The sequence below is a fragment of the Cynocephalus volans genome, chromosome 8 (genome assembly GCF_027409185.1).
Source record: "Cynocephalus volans isolate mCynVol1 chromosome 8, mCynVol1.pri, whole genome shotgun sequence".
Taxonomy (NCBI): domain Eukaryota; kingdom Metazoa; phylum Chordata; class Mammalia; order Dermoptera; family Cynocephalidae; genus Cynocephalus; species Cynocephalus volans.
In genome coordinates, this window is record NC_084467.1 from 7,728,680 (window position 1) to 7,750,800 (window position 22,121).

The 22,121-nt window shown below is 45.7% G+C and overlaps 1 protein-coding gene across 1 annotated transcript; it reads left to right on the forward strand.

The window, feature by feature from the left end:
• The first annotated feature begins 3,418 nt into the window (after nucleotides 1-3,418).
• Nucleotides 3,419-4,041, forward strand: LOC134385021 (adapter SH3BGRL). Its single transcript, XM_063106890.1, has one exon. The coding sequence runs from the start codon at nucleotides 3,489-3,491 to the stop codon at nucleotides 3,831-3,833; it is 345 nt and encodes a 114-aa protein (XP_062962960.1). The 5' UTR covers nucleotides 3,419-3,488; the 3' UTR covers nucleotides 3,834-4,041.
• The last annotated feature ends 18,080 nt before the right edge of the window (nucleotides 4,042-22,121 follow it).

Consider the following 22,121-nt stretch of genomic DNA (forward strand, 5'->3'; position numbering starts at 1 on the left):
AGGGGACCCATCATAGCCGAGTATGTGGCTGAGAAGCAAAGGAACAGGGCGGTAGCTTCAGGAGTCTTGTGAGGAAGCGACTTGGCAAGTGTTTTAGTCTGTTTTGTGTTGCTATAACAGAATACCTGAGACTGGGTAATTTATAAAGAAAAGAGGTTTATTGCTTACAGTTTCTGAGATGGTTGCATCTGGCACGGGCCTCAGGCTGCTTCTACTCATGGCAGAAAGCGGCAAGCAGCCGGCGGGTACAAGCAGATCACATGGCGAGAGGAAGCAAGAGAGAGAGAGAAGGTGCCAGGGTCCTTTAAACAATCAGCTCTCACAGGAACTAATAGAGCAAGAACTCACTACCCCTCCTCCCCAGGGAGAGCATTAATCCATTCATGAGGGATCTACCTCCATGACTCAATCAGTTTCCAACACTGCCACATTGGGGATCAAAATTCCACATAAGTTTTGGAGGGGACGACACATCCAAACTCCATCAGCAAGATTAGTGGAATTGCTGGACCACCAAGTCTGTGCTGGATAAGGAAAGTTAGGAAAGGGTTCATGTTAACTTACTGATTACTAACTATATGCCAGCCGCTAGGCCGGGTATTATGGATACAACGGAGAACAGCCAAGGAAAGGTCTATGCCTTTAAGGAGCTTACAGTCAGCTGGTGCTGACAACTCAGTAGGAAATGAGTCTGTGTATCAGATGTAACTCTTGGTTTCCAGTAACAGAAGCCAACTTGTTAGTTTGACCTTAGAAGCTGTGACTTTGGAGCCAAATAAAGTCAGAAGACAGTTGTAGAACCAATTGGATATGTGGCCCCACCAAACAGAATATGAGATTGTTTCATGATAGAATCAGGCAGTAAATGGATTGGCTGAGGTTGCAAGCCTACATCAGATTTAAGAATTGTGTCGTGAGTAACCCGAATCAGGGGCTGTGGACTGTGAGACCACCCCTTTTTGGAAATCTCTGTAACATGACAGCTGTTGCTTTCACACAATCAGAAACCATAGGCTGCGGTAGCAAGGCAAAATTATATCAGCGCTTATTACTTCATCCAAATAAAATGGGCCTGCTGCCTCAAGAACTGTGCTAATTCCTGGAATTTAGTGGGGAACAAAATGAAAAATTCCTCTCCTCAGGGATCTTCTTTCATTCCAATGGGAGGAGGTAGACAATGCACATAAATAAAAAATATAGCATGTCAGATGGTGTTAAGAGCTACAAAAAAAAAAAAAAAAAAAAAAGGGAAAGCCGGAGGTTGGGGGTGCATGTTTAAGGAAGATGGTAAGGGAAACAAGCTTTGTGGATAGCTGGGGGCAGAGAACGCGTGCAAAGGCCCTGAGGTGAGAGGGTGGCTGATGGGCACTGGGTGCAGCAAGAAGCGGAGTGAACAGGGCCAAAGGAGATGAGCCTGGCCCTTTGGCAGGGGCAGGGGCTCTGAGCAAGCCTGGACCCCAGTCTTATCTGCTAAGACTGCTGCGTTATGGCCCCTCAAAGTGCCAACTTCATTTTAGGATATTGAAGCAGCTGACTTGATTTTAATCCTTCAAGACTCCAAGTTGTGGGACTGAACACTCAGGTCCCAGGGAGTGTCTGTGTTGGCAAAGCTATGTTTCCTCCCACCTCTGACTGCAGGTGAACCAGCTCTAATCCGGCTGGTTCTCTTCCATCCTTGTCTTATGAGACTTGACTGAAAGCAGCAACAGGTAACCAGCAATATTTATCTGCCTTTCTTACGCAAACTACAGTTCAGGTTAAGCAGATGGTTAAGAAAGGAAAGTTCTTATTTATAGAAGAATGCCAACTCATAGATATAAAAGGAATAGTAGATTTAGAAGGTCATTTTTCAACCGTCAGTGAAAGCATGGACCTAGGCAGTGATCATCAGGGGCTGCTGAAAGCATTAGAGGCAAAGCTAATCAGGTCTTTCAAATCGATGGTTCAGGCTGACACCACTCAAATGAACCTAGTGGTCAATCGTAATGTCACTCCGAGTGGGCAACTGGCCATGGTGTGTGCCTGATATGCCTCATAGGTACAACAGCAGCTCTGTGATTCTTTGCCAAGGAAGAAAAGAAATGGGAGCTAAATCAGCTTGTAAACCTATTTGGCTTATAGGAAATATGGGGAGGAAGGTAGAGGGACACATTACATGACACCATCAGCCAAATCCAGAATGTGGGGAATTCTAGAGGATAGATACATGGTTACTACAACCAACCAATAACAGCATGATAAAATGGGGGTAAGGAGAGTTGTTCTAGATCAAAAGAAGTAAAGTATGAGTCATATCAATTAAATGCAATACATGGACCTTGTTTAGATACTATTCAAATAAACCAACCATAACAAGATGAATTTTAGGCACCTAGGGAAATTTGAACATGGACTGTGTATTAGTGTTTTTCAGAGAAACAGACCCAATAGGAAGTGTTCTGGCAGCTGCCTTTCCATGTACAACCAGGTAGGTTCTGGAAGGGCTATTGGGGCAGGGAGGATCCGCACTTTGATGCACTGAGTCCCAAGTGTGTCCCCAAGGGCCATGGAAAGAGGCCTCAGAGCACCTGGTGTCACTGCTTAGAGGAAGCTCTGCCTCTTGGGATTTCCAGAGCCTTGCAGGGCAGGCTGCCCAGCCCACAGTTAAGAGTCACCTGGGAGGCCTGGGTGCCTGCAACCCTTGGTCCTGGATCAAGACCTGAGAAAAAAGAAAAAGAAGATTAATTTTCAAGAATTGGCTCATGTGATTACAAATGCTGGTAAATCCAAATCCTGAGCGTGACCTGGCAGCTGGAGATGCAGAGAAAGACTGATGCTGCAGCTCAAGTCTGCAAGCTGTCTGCTGGCAAACCCTTTCTTGTTCAGGGAGATCAGTCTTTGTTCTATTAAGGCCTTCAGCTGATGGGGTGAGGCCCACCCACACCCCAGGAGGCCATCTGCTTTATTCAAAGTCCAACGATCCAAATGCTAATCACATCCAAAAACACCCTCACAGAAACATCCAGAATAATTCTTGACCACATATCTGGGCACTGGCCCAGCCAAATTGATGCATAAAATTAGCCATCATAGACTTGAATATTAGATGACATAAAAAATTATTAATTTTCTCAGTATACTAATGACATTGTGAGTTTGGTCTTTTTTTTTTTTTTTTGTAGCTCTTATATGTTAGAGATGTACTGACATATTTATTTATAAGTAAAATTATATGTCCAGAGTAAGCTTTGAAGTACTCCATAAAAAAACAGAAACAAAACAAAAACCAAAATATTTGTGGTAAAGATAAAATAAGAGTTGCAAAAAATTTTTGTGTGTGTGTGTGTTTATGTGTGTCTGACCAGTATGGGATCCAAACTCTTGACCTGGCGTTAAGGAGTTGCAAAATTTTTGATGATAGGTTCGGCCCCTAGCTTGATTCCAGCCGTTGCTGCAGCTGCTCCGCAGCCGTTTTCAGGACCCAAACAACCGAAACCGCTGTTCCCAGAATGGTGATCCGTGTATATATTGCATCTTCCTCTGGCTCTACGGCGATTAAGAAGAAGCAGCAAGATGTGCTTGGTTTCTTAGAAGCCAACAAAATAGGATTTGAAGAAAAAGATATTGCAGCCAATGAAGAGAATCGGAAGTGGATGAGAGAAAATGTACCAGAAAACAGTCGACCAGCCACAGGGTACCCCCTGCCACCTCAGATTTTCAATGAAAGCCAGTACCGTGGGGACTATGATGCCTTCTTTGAAGCCAGAGAAAATAATGCAGTATATGCCTTTTTAGGCTTGACAGCACCACCTGGTTCAAAGGAAGCAGAAGCCCAGGCAAAGCAGCAAGCATGAAACTTCAGCATTCTGCCTTTTAAGCATCTTGAAAAACAAGTCTCCGTTGCTTTTATACAATAACAAAATTATCTTGGCTTCAAAAGAAATAGGCTTATTGTTGAAATAATAGATTAGTTGGTGTTTTCACATGCAAACAATCAAAATGAATACATAATTAAATGTGAACATTATGGTGAGGAGAATGGGAGATGATAATAAAATTTTAAGTAGATATCATAGAATAGTATTGTTATCTGCCAAGGCATTTTTAGGCACTTCAGTGATTTTTACAAAGAAAGCACTCTATGCCTTTTTTGGTATTATTATTGCAGCTTAAGTATATCTGCAGCTTAATGTTGAGGAATTTTAAAAAAGAGAAAGAGAGAATATCTGTCTCTTGTTCCCAAATTGCCTCATTAACTTACTGTACAAGAATAAGTAACTTTTTGATGTGATGTTATTGTGATTAAAAAGTATTTGCAGGAAATGTTTATGATATGTTAAACATTGTAATTTCCTGCAATAATTATAACATTCCCAGTCTTTTGTAGATGAAACTTCTATGTATTGAACCACAAGTTATCCTGGCTTCTGAATGTAGCCTATCATTGCACACAGAATACATGACTTTCCACAAAAAAAAAGCAATAGATGCATTCATTTGACAAGTTCCTTGTTTAACTACATAGCTATGATGACATCATGTTTCTAAGTTGCTTGACTCATTGAAATACGCATATGTATGTCATGGAAGTGGAATGGCAAGTAAGTTTAAAATGGCATCCTCTGCAAAGAGCTCAGACTTTTAATTAAATATTTTAAAATAGGTTGGCATTCATTGCCCAAGGTTGCTTTTCCTTGAGTTTTCACTAAAAGAAATCTTAGTGGTTTTCCCCCTTTAAAGCAAGTTGTGATCATAAATGCCACTATCTCTCAAATATCTGACCTTTTTGTTTCAGTTTAGGCATATATTGTGTGAATGCATTAATCAATCTTTTATATGCCTCTATTCCAGTGAAAAGCACAAGTATCAGATGAAAAGGGAAACTTAAAATATTAATTCTGAAGACTTCTAAAAAGATAAAAAATATGGCATAAATCACTTACCCAGAAGATGTACATATTGTACTTTAGTTCCATACTACTTTATTACTAAAAGCAAATACCTTTTACTTTCAACTACTTTATCGTATCCATTGTATGCAAGTCTGTACTCTTTGCCAAAATCAACATATAATGAAGACATGGGTTTGTTTATGGTGATTCAAACTTGATGCAATGCTTTAAAATAAACTCAGTACTTTTAGAAACATAAAAAAAAAAAAAAAAAAAAATTTTTGATGATATATTGAAGCTGGGCATATGTGTGTTAATTAGTCTCTACATTTGTGTCTGTTTGGTGAAAGGAAGAGTCAACACCAGTTGACGATCCACCGGAGAGATCCCGTTTTTTAGGCAACACACACACACACACACACACACACACACACACACACACACACACGTATATAGGGCTTTAAGGGGAAAGCTGATTGGCTTAAAATACAATCCCTACTTAGCATACCGCATGGGGTTTGGGGGGAGCTGATTGGTGTGTAATTCGCGCCGGCGGGAAGGAGAATACGGAAGAGAAGGGCAACCAGCGCCATGATGGGGTGTGGCCGAGAAGGGCTTATGTGATCGGGGTGTGATCCCTTGGGGCATTTGGGTTTCTACATTCCTCCCTTTTTCTTGTTTTAGGAAAGGGGACGTTGAAGTCATCGAGCTACTTCCTGCTGAACTGGGGTGTTGTGGGGGGGGCAAAGGGAGGAAGGTACATAAATACCCATTATGAAACCCCAAAGGAGGGTGGAGAAACAAGTGATTTCAGAAGGGGAGAAGTCCATAAACGTTCCTTGAAGTCACAAGTCGCACATGCACCGGTTCCATTGTTCGTAGTTGGAGACTGGAGGGAGCAGCCAGGCGTGGGTGGCGAGGGTGTGTAGGACGCATTTCCTCTGTAAGGTGGTGTCTCTTCAGCATCGGCTGAGGCGCTCACGAGATGAGGCGGGGGGTTCATCGGTACCTAGGAGCTGGTAGTTTCTAAGCAAAAGCTGGTTAAAGGCCTGATTAGAGATTTTTCCCACTTGGCTTGAAGAAACCTAATGATGCAGGGCAAGAAAAGGCAGGTTATGAGGATATGGGCCAAATCCAACTTAGGACAGGGCTTAAGATAAAGGAGGAAAAGGGGTTAGAACTGGATGTGGTTCGTAGGCTGGAAGCTAAGTCGGTGAGTCTGATGATGTTTGTTTCCACCAGACCGGATTCATTGATATAATAACAGCATTCTTCCCCAAGGAAGATGCAAGTACCTCCTTTTTCTGCGGTGAGGAGGTCTAGTGCTCTGCGGTTTTGGAGGGTGACCTGAGCTAAAGAGGTGATCTGTCTCTGTAGAGAGGAAAGAGATTCGGCAGTGGAGGTCCGAGCCCCTTCAAGTTTAGCATTGATATCTTCGACCGCCCATAAACTGTGTCCTAAGGCTCCTCCCGACAGGCCGGCTCCGACCGCTGATGTTGTTAGGGAAATACCGACCATGATCGGGAGGAAGGCGGCCCTTTTTTGTCTTGAGGGGGGATGAAGAAGATGGAACAGTTCTGAACTGGTGTACAGAGTGAGTTGAGGGACGATGGTGACGAGAAGACATGGGGCAGTAAGATTAGGCAGGATGGAGGTAGAGAGGGTTCCATTGCACCAGAAGAAAGAGCCTGGTGGGGCGACGGTGTGGGTATAAATGGTTGAGGAAGGGAAGCGTTTAAGGGGACGGCCGCCAGGAGCAGTCGCATGAGAGAAAACAATTTCCGGGAGAGAGAAAGATGAGTGTTTCAGAAATGATCTGTTGCCAGGTGTAAATGGGTGACCCTGGGGAGCTAGCAGAGGGGCCTGAAAGCTCCCTGGGTGAAATGAAAAGAACAGGAGAAGGCCAAGGATGACAGGACATGGGCCTTCCCACTTAGGGGTTAGGGGGGTTTTGAGTTCTGGGGAAGTGTAGAATACTAATTGGCCTGGGCTGAGTGAAAGGTTATTTTTGGAAAGTGACGGATCTGGAAGTAGCCAGTCCTGGTGCTTCCATAGCTCGGTGCGAAGGTGGGAGAGCAAGGGTAAGGCCATGGTGGGTGGTATGGGTCCTTCAGTCGCTGTGATCCCCGGGGGTAGGAGGGGCCTACCATACATGACTTCAAAAGGGGAAAGGTTGGAGGGCCTCTTTGGGAGAGCTCTGGCCTTGAGTAGAGCGAGAGGTAGAAGACGGACCCAATCAAGGTGTAATTCCAGAGACAATTTAGTTAGTATGTCTTTTAAGGTTCTGTTGGTTCTTTCTACCTTTCCAGATGCCTGAGGTCGGTAAGGGCAATGTAGGTGCCAGGGGAGAGAGAGTGACTGGGAGAGTTTTTGTACTATCTGGGCGGTAAATTCAGGTCCATTGTCAGATTGAATGGAAGTAGGCATCCCAAATCGTGGGATGATTTGGGAAAGGAGAGTCTGGGCTACGGTGGAGGCCTTTTTATTGGATGTTGGGAATGCCTCCACCCATCCTGAAAAGGTATCAACAAACACCAAGAGGTATTTGAGGCGCCGGACAGAAGGCATGTGTGTAAAATCGACTTGCCAGCCGGCCGCGGGTGTGAGACCTCTGGCCTGGTGGGAGCGGTATGGCCCAGGTTTGAGAGGGGTGTTAGGGTTGGTACGCTGGCAGATTGTGCATGAGGAAGAGATTTTTTGTAAGAGGGCTTTGTCAGATGGGGTGATTGAGACGAAGGCCTGTAAAAACTGGGATAAAGCTTTGGGGCTAGAGTGAAACAGGTCATGGAGCAAGCGAAAGAGAGAGGACTTATCATCATTAGGCGGTTGGGGCTGAGAGGGTGTCTGTGAACCCTGGGAGCCATATGGAAGAATGGGAAGTTGGTTTTGTGTCTGTGGGTGCCGTGCCGCAGTGCGTGCGACGAAGTCAGCCTTACAATTCCCGCGAGTGGGGAATCGTCCCTCTGGTGGGATCTGCAATGAATGACTCCTAATTGACAAGGTAAATGGGATGCCTCAATTAATGTGGAGATTAAAGCTGAGTTGGTGATTGTGTTACCCTTGGTGTTAAGCAGACCGCGTGCTTTATATGGCGGCATGAGAGAGAAGTATATGAAAGACATATTTGGAGTCTGTGTATAAGTTAAGAGTTCTTCCTTCAGCTAGAACGCAGGCTCGCGTGGCGGCGATAAGTTCGGCCTGCTGGTTGGTAGTACCCTTGGGTAAAGGTTGGGCTTCTATAACCGAATCAAGGGAGACTATGGCATAACCTGCGTAATGAGTGTTTCCTTCCTTGAATGAGGACCCATCCGTGAACCATGCAAGATCAGCGTGAGACAGGGGCCCCTCAGTGATGGAAGAGCGGTAAGGTATGAAATTCTGAAGGCTTTCTTTGCAGCTGTGCAAAGGCGTGTTGGGGGAATCTGGTATAGGCAGTAGAGTAGCCGGGTTTAGGGGTGGGCAGGTATTGAAGGATAGAGCAGGATTTTCCAGAAACGAGGATAGGAGGGTTAGAATTCTGTAAGGTGGGAGGGAGTGGAGAGCCTTATAGGGTAAGGAGGTCTTTGAGGTGATGTGGTGAGAGAATGGTACGAGGTGCCCCAAATGTTAATTTGGATGCCTCCTTATGCAGCAACTGCCCCGCTGCTAGGGCTCTTAGACAGGGTGCCCAGCCTTGTACAGTGGGGTCTAACTGTTTTGATAGGTATGCTACAGGGGCAAAGGAGGGGCCATAATTCTGTCCTAGGATGCCCAGAGCTTGTCCCGTATTTTCATGAACATAGAGGAAAAAGGGTTTAGTTAGATCAGGGAGATGAAGTGCAGGGGCTGTTAGAAGGGCCTGTAGTGACGGGAGTGGGGGTCAGTCCATGTGAAGGCAAAAATGTCTTGAGTATCGGTTGCCAGGGGTATGGAAAAGAAGGCATCTTTTAAGTCCAGAACCGAGAAATGAGTACAGCGAGTATGGGAGTATTGAAAGGGGAGCGAGTGGGACGGAGAGACCCCTTTTTTAATAGGTCCTGAATGATGGGGCTTAACCCGAGGAGGGCTGTTGTGGTTAATGGATACTGAGCCTGACAAATATATTTGGAGGGGTCTTTTAGTTTTATGTGTACAGGGGAACACTGGGCCAGAGCGGGGCTGGCAGTGTCCCAAACTGTGGGGTTAACAGGATGCGTTAAGATGGGTAAGGACTTCTTTGGAGGGGTGGAATTAGTAGGATCTTGGGCTTGAACTAGCGCTAGGAGGAAGGAAACAGGGGAAGAGGAAGAGGACGGGGCAAAGTAATGGAGACTTGAAGCCGTGATAGAATGTCCCGACCCAACAAGGGGACGGGGCATTGTGGCATGACTAGGAAGGAATGGGAGAAAACGGATTGAGTGCCTTGAAGGCAGCAGGTTAAAAGAGGGATTTTTTGGGGAAAGATTTGTTTACCTCCTACCCCGACTATAGGAGAGCTGCTGGAGGTGGTGGGGCCTTTATATTCCCTTAAGACCGAAAAGGTGGCTCCAGTGTCCAGGAGGAAAGATATTGGGTGGCCGTCCACAACCATGGATACCCTGGGCTCCTGCTTTGTTATAGAGATGGTTGGGAAGGGCCCAAGGCTCCGTCGGTCCTCCTCAGCGAGGCCCACCATAGGTGGTGTCCACGGTTCAGGGGACTGTGGGGCAGTTGGTCCCTCACCCCTTCGGGAAAGGGGGCAATCAGATCCCCAATGTCCCTTCTTTTTGCGTTTTGGACAAGGAGTGGTGGGTGGCCTGGGGGTGAGGCAAGCCTTGGCCCAATGCCCTTCCTTACCACATTTAAAGCAGGCTCCAGGTGGAGGCTTAGAGGTGGAGGCTGTGGGAGGGCGCCCAGGGGGTTTGATAAGCTGGGCCAACATCTGGAAGTTGGCGTGGTCAGCCTTTTGTTTTCGACGTTCCTTTTCCTCCTCTCGATTATGAAAGACTTTGCAGGCCACTGACAGGATTTCGGTCTGAGGGGTTGCAGGACCCTGCTCTAATTTTTTAAGTTTAGTTTTAATGTCGAGGTAGGATTGGGCCAGAAAATAAGTCATAAGGACATGCTGGCCATCTTCTGAGTTGGGGTCTAAGTTAGTGTATTGTTAAAAGGCCTGAGTTAATCTATTGAGGAACTCGGAGGGAGTTTCCTCCTTTTTTTGGACAATTTCTTGAATTTTTTGGAAATTGACGACCTTGCGAGCCGATTTTTTGAGGTCAATTATTAAGCAAGAGGCAAAACGGTCTCGAGCCTGGATTCCCTGGGCTGTGTTATAATCCCAATTAGGTTCCTGTTCTGGGACTGCTTGGGGGCCTGCTGGGTGATTCGGATTGGTACGATGGGTGTCAGTGGCATGGGTTTGGGCTGTATCCCAGACCCTGCGGCGTTCCTCGGGGAGGAGGGTATTGGCTAGGATCATGAAGATGTCATGATGTGTGAGGCTGTAGGCCTGCAGGATCCATTGGAATTCTTTAATGTAGGTGGTAGGGTCGGTAGAGAAAGAGCCTAGTCTTTTTTCTAATTCTGTAAGGTCAGCTAGGGAAAAGGGAACATGGACCCTAACTACTCCTTCAGCCCCAGCTACCTCACGTAGTGGGGCGATTGTTAAAGGGGCGGGGGGAGGTCCTCGGGAACGGGTGAAAGGGGGGCTTAGTGGGTCAGGGGTAGGTGAGGGTAAAGATGGGGGAGTGGATGGCGCTGGAGGTGTAGAAGGTGACGCGGATGACGGGGGAAGAGGAGCGGACGCTGGAGGCACTGGGGGAGGAGGAGATCTGTAGGGTGGGGGTTCATCAGCAGGGTCGAAGGTGCAAGGATCGAGGGGTGACTGTGAAGAGGGTTTACAGGCTAAAAGGACTTGAGAGGGAGCACAGGAGGAGCAGAGGGCAGGGTTCTGAGCCAAAAGGCAAAAAGCCTCGATGTAGGGGATCTCCTTCCATTTTTTTAGGCGCTGGCAGTAGTTAAAGAGGTCTGTAGAATGTTAGGATCTAGTGTGCCCTCAGGGGGCCATGTGTTTTGATTATCTAAAGGATAATAAGGCCAATCTTGTGTACAGAATTTGGTGAGTTTGGGCTCAATATCCGGCCTGAGAGAAAGGTTGGTGAGGTTGTTCAGAAGGCACTGAAGTGGAGAGTCCTCTAGGGAGGAGGAGGAAGCGCCCATTCTGGTCTCTTAATGGGAATTTTAGAGAGAAATTGGACAGAGATTAGTGATAAGACAGATCCTTCAGCCGGTTGGGAAAGGCAGGATCCTAGAGGGCATCCCCAGTAGGTCACGTTAGTCCCGGCAGGTTCAGGTACGAACCAGGAGGAGAGAAGGGAGGTGTGGGTCGTCACCCAGACCTTCACTTCTCTAGGGCAAAAGCCCGGTGCCTGAAGGAAACCTAGCGCTAGGAATTTCTGGTCGGGTCCTGGACCCGGGAAGTGCAGAGAGACGGAAATCGGACAGAGATTAGAAGAGAGTGGTGGACAAGAGGGTGAAAGAGAGAAGGAGAGAACAGAATGGGGCTTTTAACCTCCAAAAATGAAAGTAAAAGTTTACCAGGGCTTTGGAACCTGTTATAGTGGTCGTGAAGACCGTGGTGGGGTGGGTATGGGTGTTAGGAGCTACCGGACGATCTAGACTCCCTGTGGTAGCCTGAAAATGGCTGGTGCTCTTTAGAAAAGGGGGCTTACCTAATGATGAGCCGGTGGTGAGTGGAAGAAGCCAGCGCCAAAAACAATGGACGAGGGTGGACCGTCAATGGGGAGCGGTGGAAGGGAGGCCTGGCGGGACGGAGTTCCCGAGGGGCGACTTGAAAAGTGCTGCCGCTGCGATTTGAAAAGTGTTACAGCTTGAGGGAGCCCTGAGGGGCGACTCAGAAGGTGCTGTCGCTGCCATCCGAAAAGTGTCGCTGCTCGAGAGAAACTCCGTCCCGGGTTTCGGCACCAAATGAAAGGAAGAGTCGACACCAGTTGACGATCCACCGGAGAGAGCCCGTTTATTAGGCAGCACACACACATATATAGGGCTTTAAGGGGAAAGCTGATTGGCTTAAAATACAATCCCTACTTAGCATACCGCATGGGGTTTGGGGGGAGCTGATTGGTGTGTAATTCGCGCTGGCGGGAAGGAGAATACGGAAGAGAAGGGCAACCAGCGCCATGATGGGGTGTGGCCGAGAAGGGCTTATGTGATCGGGGTGTGATCCCTTGGGGCATTTGGGTCCCTACATTTGGAAATTTCCTGTGCATCTGAGAGGGAAAAGTACCTAGTACATCCAGCTTCCCAAAATTTTCTTACTGATTCCCTGATACTATGAACATGTGGTTTCATCTCAAAGTGTAGCAGATGACAATTTGACCAAAGTGTCTTTCTACCACATACCCTGTGTCACTGGATTTTCAACCCTTAAAGATCAGACCCTCAACCCTTGCTGCCAAATCTATTAAATCAATTTTGCATTTTAAGGACTCATCACAACACTCTACTTTCAGAAACTAAATTCTGTATCAGGTAGAAATGTGTTTAGCATCAAGTAACAGAAAATGTGACTAAAATAGCTTAAACATGTAGAATTTTTGTTTTTGTTTTTAAACTCATATAACAACTAGAGACAGGCAGTCCAGCTCTGGCGAAGGTGCTTGAGGACAGTGCAAAGGGTCCCAGGAAGTTTCTGTCAATCTATCCGTCTGTCTGTCTAGCTTGGTCAGGAGGGACACAACAGCAACTTCAAATTTCTTACCTCTGAGAAGCAAGAAGAATAGGCTGAGGGAGCTTCAACTGTATCTTTAATTTTTTTTTTTTAAGTGGAAGCATCATTTAAAGTGATATCTCTCCGGGCTGGCCCGTGGCTCACTCGGTAGAGTGTGGTGCTGACAACACCAAGTCAAGGGTTAGGATCCCCTTACCAGTCATCTTAAAAAAAAAAAAAAAATGATATCTCTCCAAACAGTAAAGTTGAAACATTTTTCCAGTGTGGGTGGCTCTGCCTTTTCTGTAGCAAGAAAGGCCCCACAGCAGGATGAGCCAAGGTGGGGATGAGAGTGAAGAGGATTCAAGGAGAGGATGAGGGAACTACAGGCCGGAGCTGCAGACGAGGGCAGGCTCAGACCCATCAGGCAGCCCTGAACGCTGCGATTCTCTTCCCTTCTGTGTTAGTCTGTTTTGTGTTGCTATAACGGAATACTTGAGACTGGATAGTTTATAAAGAAAAACATTTACTGCTTACAGTTTCTCAGGCTGGGGAGTCCAAAGTCCATCTGGTGGTGGTGACAGTGACCCAGGGGCCTCACATTGCAAGATGGTGGAAGCAGAGAGAGCAAGAGAGAGAGAGAGACAGACTCTCCTTTTCTTTTAAAGCCCCCAGAACCATGCCCCAACCACCATTTTTAATCCATTCACTACTGCACGGTCCTGCAATCCAATCACCTCTTCAAGGCTCCATCTTTCAATTACTATAATAGGATTTCCCACCCTCTTAACAGTCACAGTGGGGGCTAAGTTTCTAATACATGAAACTTGGGGGACACAATTCAAGCTTCAGGGAATTTTGGGGGGACATAATTCAATCCACTACACCCTCCAAGTGCATGCAAACCCACAGTGTGCTATGTAGAAAGGCCCATCCCTGGGCTGCTCCCCAGCTCCCTTGGGGGACAGTGAGAGAGACCAGAAACCAAACAGGAGAAGGCAAACGATGTTGCAGGAGAGCAAAGAAGAGAAGCTGCAGAGTAAAAGTAGAGGGGTCTAGACCCAGAGAAACTGAAATAGGAACTCAGACAAGTCCTTGTGCATGAATGTTCACAGCAGTGCTAGTCACCATAGTCAAAAGGTGGAATTCCAAATGTCCATCAGCTGACAAATGGATAAACAAAATGGTGTGGATTCATACAGTGGAACATTACTCGGCCACAAAAAAGAAGGTATAAAAGAAAAATATAACTTTAATATACGCAGTTTGCTTTTGTAACAAATGCTCGCTAAAAAACATTTTAAGTGAAGCAGCTTCTAAGGGGCCATATAGAGGTCAAGCGGGCCCGAGCACACTAAACATTCCAGGAAAGGAGTGACCCCCACCCAGTTCCAAGAAATGACTAGTTCCTTATCTAAAGGCCACCTGGCCAGACCCCAGGGAAGATAAACGATTGAGAAATGCGCTGTTCCTTATCAGGGTGCCAGCCAGCCTGCTAAAGCCTACCTGTAAATCTAAAGGCGCCACAGATCTATCAGGGTAACAGCCTGCTAAAGCCTACCCATAAATCTAAAGGTGCCACAGATAACCAGCAACTCATCCTGTCACAAAAATCTATCCAGAAAAACTGTATAAAAGGTTCTTGTGTTGTAAGCTCGTGGTCACTTCTGTCCAGGAGACTAAGTGACCCCAGCATGCTGGAATAAAACTTCTCTTGCCTGATTGCAACGGTCTCTGTCTCATGGTCTTTGTGAAGTGAGCCATCCCAGCGTGTGTGGGATTTGTGCATGGTGCACGGGTCTTACAAAGGGAGTACTGATACATGCTACAATGTGGATGAACCTTGTAAACATTATGCTAAAGTTGCAAAAGACCACTGTATTAGTCAGGGTTCTCCAGAGAAACGGAACCAATAGGATAGGTAGAGTAGATAGATAGAAACAGACGTAAGAGGAGATTTATTATGGGAATTGCCTCATGAGTGTATAGAGGCCAAGAGGTCCCAAGATCTGCCATCTGCACGCTGGACAACCAAGAAAGCCAGTGGTGAAATTCACTCTGAGTCCTGGCTGAGAACCAGGAGCTCTGATGTCTGAGTGCAAGAGAAGATGGATGCTCCAGCTCAGGAAGAGAGAGAGAGAGTTCATCCTTCCTGCACCTTTTTGTTCTATCTGGGCCTCAATGGGTTGGATGACGCCCACCCACACTGACGAGAGCAGATCTTTCCTCAGTCTCCTGATTCACGTGCTAATTTATTCCAGAAACACCATCACAGGCACACCCAGAAATAAGGTTTTTACCAACTATCTGAGCATCTCATAATCCACTCAAGTTGACACGTGAAGTTAACCATCTCAACTACTTATTATATGATTCCTTTTATATAAAGTGTTCAGAATAGGCAAATTCATAGAGACAACAAGTGGATTAGAGGTTGCCAGGGGCTGGCAGGTGTAGGAGAATGGGGACTTACTGCTTATGGGCACAGAGTTTCTGTTTTGGGGTGATGAAAGGGTTTTGGAATTAAAGAGTTGGTGATTGCACAACATTGTGAACGTACTCAATGCCACTGAATTGTGTACTTTAAGGTTAATTTTAGGGGCCGGCTGGTTAGCTCCATTGGTTAAAGTGTGGAGCTGATAACACCAAGATGTGGGGTTTGATCCCTGTACTGGTCAGACACTAAAAAAAAAAGGTTTATTTTATGTCATATGAATTTAACCTAAAAAAAAAAAAATGTGGAGGGGTCACCCACTGTGTTAGTCTGCTCGGGCTGTGTAGGGGAGAAAAGTAATATCTTTTCCTCTTGCCTATTGCAATGCAATATTCGTGTCTGAGAGCCCTATAACAAAAGACAGATTAACAGGAGAAAAGCATATAAATGTGTTTTATGTGAGTTTTACATGACACAAGAGCCTTCAGAAATGAAGACCCAAGGAAACAGGGAAACCTGTAAGCCTTCATGCTTAGGTTTGATGAAGAGTGGACGGTGTGCAGAAGTGTGGCTGGACAAAAGGGTAGGATGTAAAGGTGATAAACCGGGGGGAACTTAGCCAGGCCTTTGTGTTCAGCCTCTTCTCTGTGTCCCTGTGTCTTCAGAGATAAGGATGTACCTTTCCTCCAGGTATAGGGAGGGCACCTTGGGCATGGGTTGTTATTATCTACTTCAGGGTAAGGTCAGCCAGGTTTAGTGACCTGCTTCAGGGAGAAGTGGTGAGGGGAAGCTGAGAGTGACCTTCCTGCTTTTGCTATTTTTTATGCCAAGACGCCATATTTTGGGGTAACATGTTCGGAACCTATCAGCTGCCAGAATAAAATACTAAAGACTGGGGGGCTCAAACAACAGAAGTAATTTTCTCACAGTTCTGGAGGCTGGAAGGCCGAGATCAAGGTGTCAGCAGGTTTAGTGTCTCCCAAGGCGTCTCTCTTTGGTTCACAGATGGCCACCTACGTGCTATGTCCTCGCATGGCCTTTTTTCTGTGCATGTACCCCTGACATCTCTTCCTCCTCTTATGAGAACACCAGTCATATAGGATTAGGGCCCCACTCTTATGACTTCCATTAATTTTAACTACCTCCTTAAAGACCCTGTCTCTCAATATAGTCACATTGAGAGTTAGGGGTTCAACTTATGAATTTGGGGGGACACTCTTCAGTTCATAATGCCTGAAGATGTGGAGGGATGGGTCAGCTATAGGACAGGATTTGTGGGCACAATGGGAAGAAAGGGGCCGTCCAGAGGCCCAAGGCCTAAGCCTTACAATGTGGGGTGCAAATATCCAAGTACTTTGGAGACAAAGGAAGAAATTTAGTTGAGATAAGCAATGGTTTCATAGCGCCAGCAGGAAGTCTAAGCAACTTCCTTCCTCCCTTCTTTCTTTCCTCCCTCCCTGCCTTTCTTTTTTCCTTTCTTGTTCTCTTTCTCTCTTCTCCTCTCCTCCACTTCTCTTTCCCCTCATCTCCTGACTCCAAAATGTTTCTTTAAAAAATCCCCACTCAAGCAGCTCACAGAATCAAGATGGGGCACTGTTTTCAGTGTTAGCCCTGTCCCTTTACCCCTGCAGAGGGCCAGACAGCTCTTTCCGCAGGTTTTGTTGTTGTTGTTTTGCATCTGACCAGTTGGGGTAAAAAATAGTTTTAAGTGTTAGAAATTAAGCAGAAAAATGTGGTTTTCTAAGAAATGAGCTCAGTTGGTTAGAGCACAGCCTTACCACGCTTGGGTCACAGGTTTTGACCCCGCATGGCCAGCTGCCAAAAAAATTAGAAAAAAAAAGAAAGCTTATTAAGAAAAATTTTCATCCTTCTACTCTTCAAGGAAAAGACTGGCACACAGCTTTTTATTACTTTATTATTATTATTGAAACATATTGATCATGTATATCTGTGGGGTACAGTTATAGTTTAATACATGCATACAAATGGGGGCCGGCCTGTGGCTCACTTGGGAGAGTGTGGTGCTGATAACACCAAGGCCACAGGTTCGGATCCCATATAGGGATGGCCAGTTGGCTCACTGGCTGAGCGTGGTGCTGACAACACCAAGTCAAGGGTTTAGATCCCCTCACCGGTCATCTTTAAAAAAAAAAAAAATACATGCATACAATGTGTGATGACCAAATCAGAGTGATTAGCATATTCATCATTACAAAACTTAATCATTTGTTTGTGAGGAGGATGTTCCATCCGCTCTCTTCCAGCCATCTGACCACAAGCAGTGGGTGGTTAATCACAGCTGCCTGGCCCGGGCGCACGGAGCAGCGCTTCTGCGTCCCAGCCACCGTTCTGCGGCACACAGCTTTCCAGGGGCCTGTGTGGCTCAAGTTCCGGAGGTTTCCTCTCCATCAGAAACGTCCACCAGGGGGAGGGCTGCGGGGACTCTTCTGGGCCGCGGCTGGGAAGCGGCTGCCACGTGTCCCTGCTTCCTCGCAGCGGGTGGCCGCGGGACCGGGGTGGGGTCGCGTATTCCCGAAAGTTCCCGCTGGGCCGTCCTGGCCGAGCTCGGCCGAAGGTGGTCGCTGCCCGGGAGCGGGGCAATTCCGTGCAGGACAAAATCGACACGGAGAATGAGCACACGTCCCCGTTCGCCGCTCTGCCTGCCCGGGGACGCGGAGGGCGGCTGCGCCAGGGACTGCGGCTTTCCAGGGGACGGCGGCAGAGCAGCCCAGGAGGGGCCCTGGGGGCTCGGCCGCTACGACAGGGTGGCCGGGGCCCCTGCGCAGGTCGCTGTGGCGGCGGCGGCGGCAGCGGAGCAGGGGGCCCCACGCCACCCCTCCCGGGGCCGCGCACTGGGAGGGAGGGAGGGCTTTGCTCTATGGTTTGTCTTTTAAAGAGTATTTTTAAAGTGTTTTTTTTTAAGATTATTTTTATTTTTTTAAATTTATTTTTAGATTTTAGGCTTTTTTTTAAATTGTGGTAATACATACATAACACAATTGGCCACTTTAGCCATGTTTAAGAACACAGTCCGGTGGCATTCCGTGCACTCACGTTGCCGCGCAGTGATCACCACCCGCTGGACACCCGGCTCCCCAAGCCTCCTCCCCGGGCCCCCGACACCCACCGTTCCTCCTATGAGTCTGATCCCTCTGGGTACTTCGTATAAGTGGAAACCGTACGATATTTGTCCTTTTGTGACTTATTTACTTCATGGAAGTGGAATCATACAGTATTTGTCTTTCTGTGGCTTATTTTATTTTTATTTTTTAATTTTTTTGTGACCGGTAAGGGGATCACAACCCTTGGTGTGTCTGTGGCTTATTTTACTTAACGTAAAGCTCTAAGGTTCATCCACATGTAGCACGAGTCAGAATTTCCTTCCTTTTTAAGGCTGAATACGATCCCCCTGCACGTGCACACCACGTGTTGTTTTCCATCCGTCAGCGAACACTTGCTTCCACCTCTCGGCTCTTCTGAATAATGCCGCTGGGAACACAGGTGTAAAAATATCTTTGAGTCCCTGCTTTCAATTATTTTGGGTTCTTGGGTAATTTGGTAATTAGATGGTTAACTTTGAGGAACTGCCTGACTGTTCTATGTCAGCTGCACCATTTCACACTCCCAGGAACAATGCACAAGGGTTCCAAATTCTCCACGTCCTTGCCAACACTTTTCTTTTCTTTTCTTTTTTCTATAATAGCCATCCTAATGGGTGCATTTTTAAAAACTGCAGTGAAATACACATAACATAAAATGTATCATTCAAACTTTCAGAGTGTACAATTCAATGGCATTAAGTATATTTGCAGTGTTGTGCAATCACCACCACCTAGTTCAAGAACTTTTCATTACCTGGAGTGGAAATCTCTTTCCCATTAACATTCACCCGCTCTCCACAGCACCTGGCAACCACTGATCTAACTTTCTGTCTCCGTGGGTTTGCATATACTGGATATTTCATGTAAGGGGTATCTAGGGCCCGCCCCGTGGCGCACTCGGGAGAGTGCAGCTTTTGGGAGCGCAGCGGCGCTCCTGCTGTGGGTTCGGATCCTATATAGGAATGGCCAGTCCGCTCACTGGCTGAGCACGGTGAGGGCGACACCAAGCCAAGGGTTGCAATCCCCTTACCTGTCACAAAAAGACAAAAAAAAAAGGGGGGGGGTATCTACGTCTTAGTCCATTTTGTGTTGTTATAACAGAATACCACAGACTGGGTAATTTATAAAGAAAAATTAATTTCTTAACAGTTCTGGAGGCTGGGAAGTCTAAGGTCAAGGGGCCTGCATCTGGTGATGACGGCCTCTTGCTGCGTTGTCCCATGGTGGAAGGTGGAAGGGCAAGAGAGCTTGAGAGGGCAACAGCAAGAGAGGGACAGATGCGCTTTTATAACAATCCACTCACAATAATGAGCCTACTCCCACAATAAGGAACCTGTTTTTGAGAAAATGACATTAATAAATTCAGGTAGGTAGAGCTGTCATGGCCTTATCACATCTTAACAGTCCCATCGCTTAATACCCTCACAATGGCAATTAAATTTCAACATGAGTTTTGGACGGTATATTCAAACCAAAGTATACAGTGTGTTTGTTTTTTTTTTTCTCTTAGCATAAAGTTTTCTTTTTTTTGCCTAGCATAAGGTTTTCGAGGTTTATTTGTGTTGTAGCATGTATCAGTACTTCATTCCTTTTTATGGCTGAATAATATTCCATTGCATGGACAGACACATAAATGCATTTTGTTTATCCATCATCTGGGTGATTTCCACCTTCTGGCTATTGTGAACAGTGCTGTGATGAACATTCATCTACAAAGTTTTATTTGCATATCTGATTTCAGTTATGTGGCATATATTCCTAGGAGTGGAACTGCTGGGTCACATGGTAATTCTATGTTTATTTTGTTGAGGACCTGCCACACTGTTTTCCATAATGGCTTTACCATTTTACATTCCCAGAAGCAATTTATGAGGGTTCTGATTTCTCCACATCTTTGCCAACACTTGTTACTTGCCACTTTTAAAATTATGGCCATCCTAGTAGGATTTCCACAATTTTATTAAAAGGAAAGGAGAAATAAAGAATGAGTGTAGAGGCAGAGAGGTGTATAGCTTTGGTTATTCATCTTTATAATTTTTCCCATTTGCATCCCAGGACCTACTACAAGGTCTGCTCCCCTATCAGAGTCTGCTGAGTCAGCTTACGCTCGGCTAATTGGTGAACTCCAGTGGAGCTGGCCCTTCTACATCAGAAGATTCAAATTACATATGTGGGTGGGAAAAGTAGCTGATGTTAGAGGTTTTGTTCCAAGGATTTTCTTTTTTTTCCTCTTTTTTGGCAGCTGGCCAGGAAGGGAAAAATATTGATTGGCTGTTCTCTCTTTTTTTGGTGGTGGGGGGGGGGAGGAGTGGGTCTGAACACTTGACCTTGGTGTTGCAGCACTATACTTGAACCAACTGAGCTAACTGGACTGCCCTGTTACAAGGATTTTCTGCAAACTGATAAAATGTATGTCTCAAGGCTCCTCCCTTGTACAGGCCCCAGCCAAGACCCAGGATGAGCCTTATGGTGTCTTATTTTCTAAAATTTGCAGATGGTTAAGACTGTTGTCTCTCTCTCTTTCTCTCTCTCTCTCTCGGGATCAACCCCTGGACCTTGGTTATCCACACCACTTTCTAATCAACTGAACTAACTGGCCAGCCCCAAATTGGTGTCTCTTTCCATTCCCTCTTTCCCTAAATAGGTTAGGTTACTAAAGATATTTGAGGAATTTGGGGAGAAATACAGTAACTGAGGGCATTTGGGGGATTGAGTTGGGAATATACTGCTTCTTTAGTTCTTTCTGACTCTATATATGTGGAGTTTTTTCCACATTAATAACCAATTCTCTGACACCAACTGGGTGTCCAACATTAAATTCTGACACTATATACCAGGAGTTAGCATCAGATCCCACAAGTTAAAGGGCTCAGTCCCACAAGACCTCCCCATTTCAGATGCCAGCTGCAAATGGGGTGCCCAGGCTACCCACGCTTCTGCACAGCCAGTACAAATTTCAGGAGTTCATACGTCTCCCCCTTAGGTCCAATAATTTGCTGGAATGTTTCACAGAACTCAGGAAAATACTTCACTTTTGTTTACTGGTTTATTATGAGAGACACACAGTGACAGCACAGCCAAACGGAAGAGAGGTATAGGACAAGACTGGGGAACTTGGGTGTGGGACTTCCATGCCATCTCCATGTGTGCCACCCTCCTGGCACTTAGATGTGCTCCCCAATCTAGAGGTTATCTGAACCTCATTGTTCAGCAGTTTCTATAGAACTTAATCTGCTGCCCCCTTCCCTCCTCGGAGGTTGGGGTGGACTGATAGTTCCCACCCTGTAATCAAGCATTTGGTCTTTCTGGTGAGTAGCCCCCACTCTGAGCCACCTCATTAGGGTAGACTCTGGTGTGTTCTAAAGGGACTCCTTACGAATAACAAAAGATAATCCTATCGCTCAAGAAATTCCAAGGGTTTTAGGTGCTCTGTGCCAGGAACCAGGGACAAAGACTAAATATATATATTTTTATTATACTTCACTACATTAATTGCAGTTTGGAAAGACATTTTGGACTGGTTCAGTAAAACAAGTGAGAGGTGAAGGGACTTTTTTGTCATTTTGAAATGTAAGAGGCCATCTTCACCGTGGTTTACTATAGTCAACTTTTAGAAGCATTTTATCACAGTTGTTTAGATTGAATTCGATTCAGCATACATTCGTAGAGGTTCACCATGTATTATTACTAGGTCCTGAGAATACAAAACAAAAGCCATAAAAAAAGAATGATGAATTCAATATATGTTATTCTGACATTGAGAAGTGAATTGTAATAACAAAAAAATTTTAGGTCATAACAAAAGCAGTAATTCATTATGAGGATACATTTTGAATAGGCCCAATGAATAAATTCTTGAATTGTTTGATAAGCCAAGTAATGAAAGAGTGAAGCAAAATATTTAAATTTGTGGTTAATTTACCTAAAATACTGACACTGATGGAGTTAATGTAAGTCATAACATATTATGGTGACAACAAAGCCAAATTGGTTAACGTATGTTATTGATTTAGAGTATTACCATTAATCATTGCACAAGAAAACCCAAA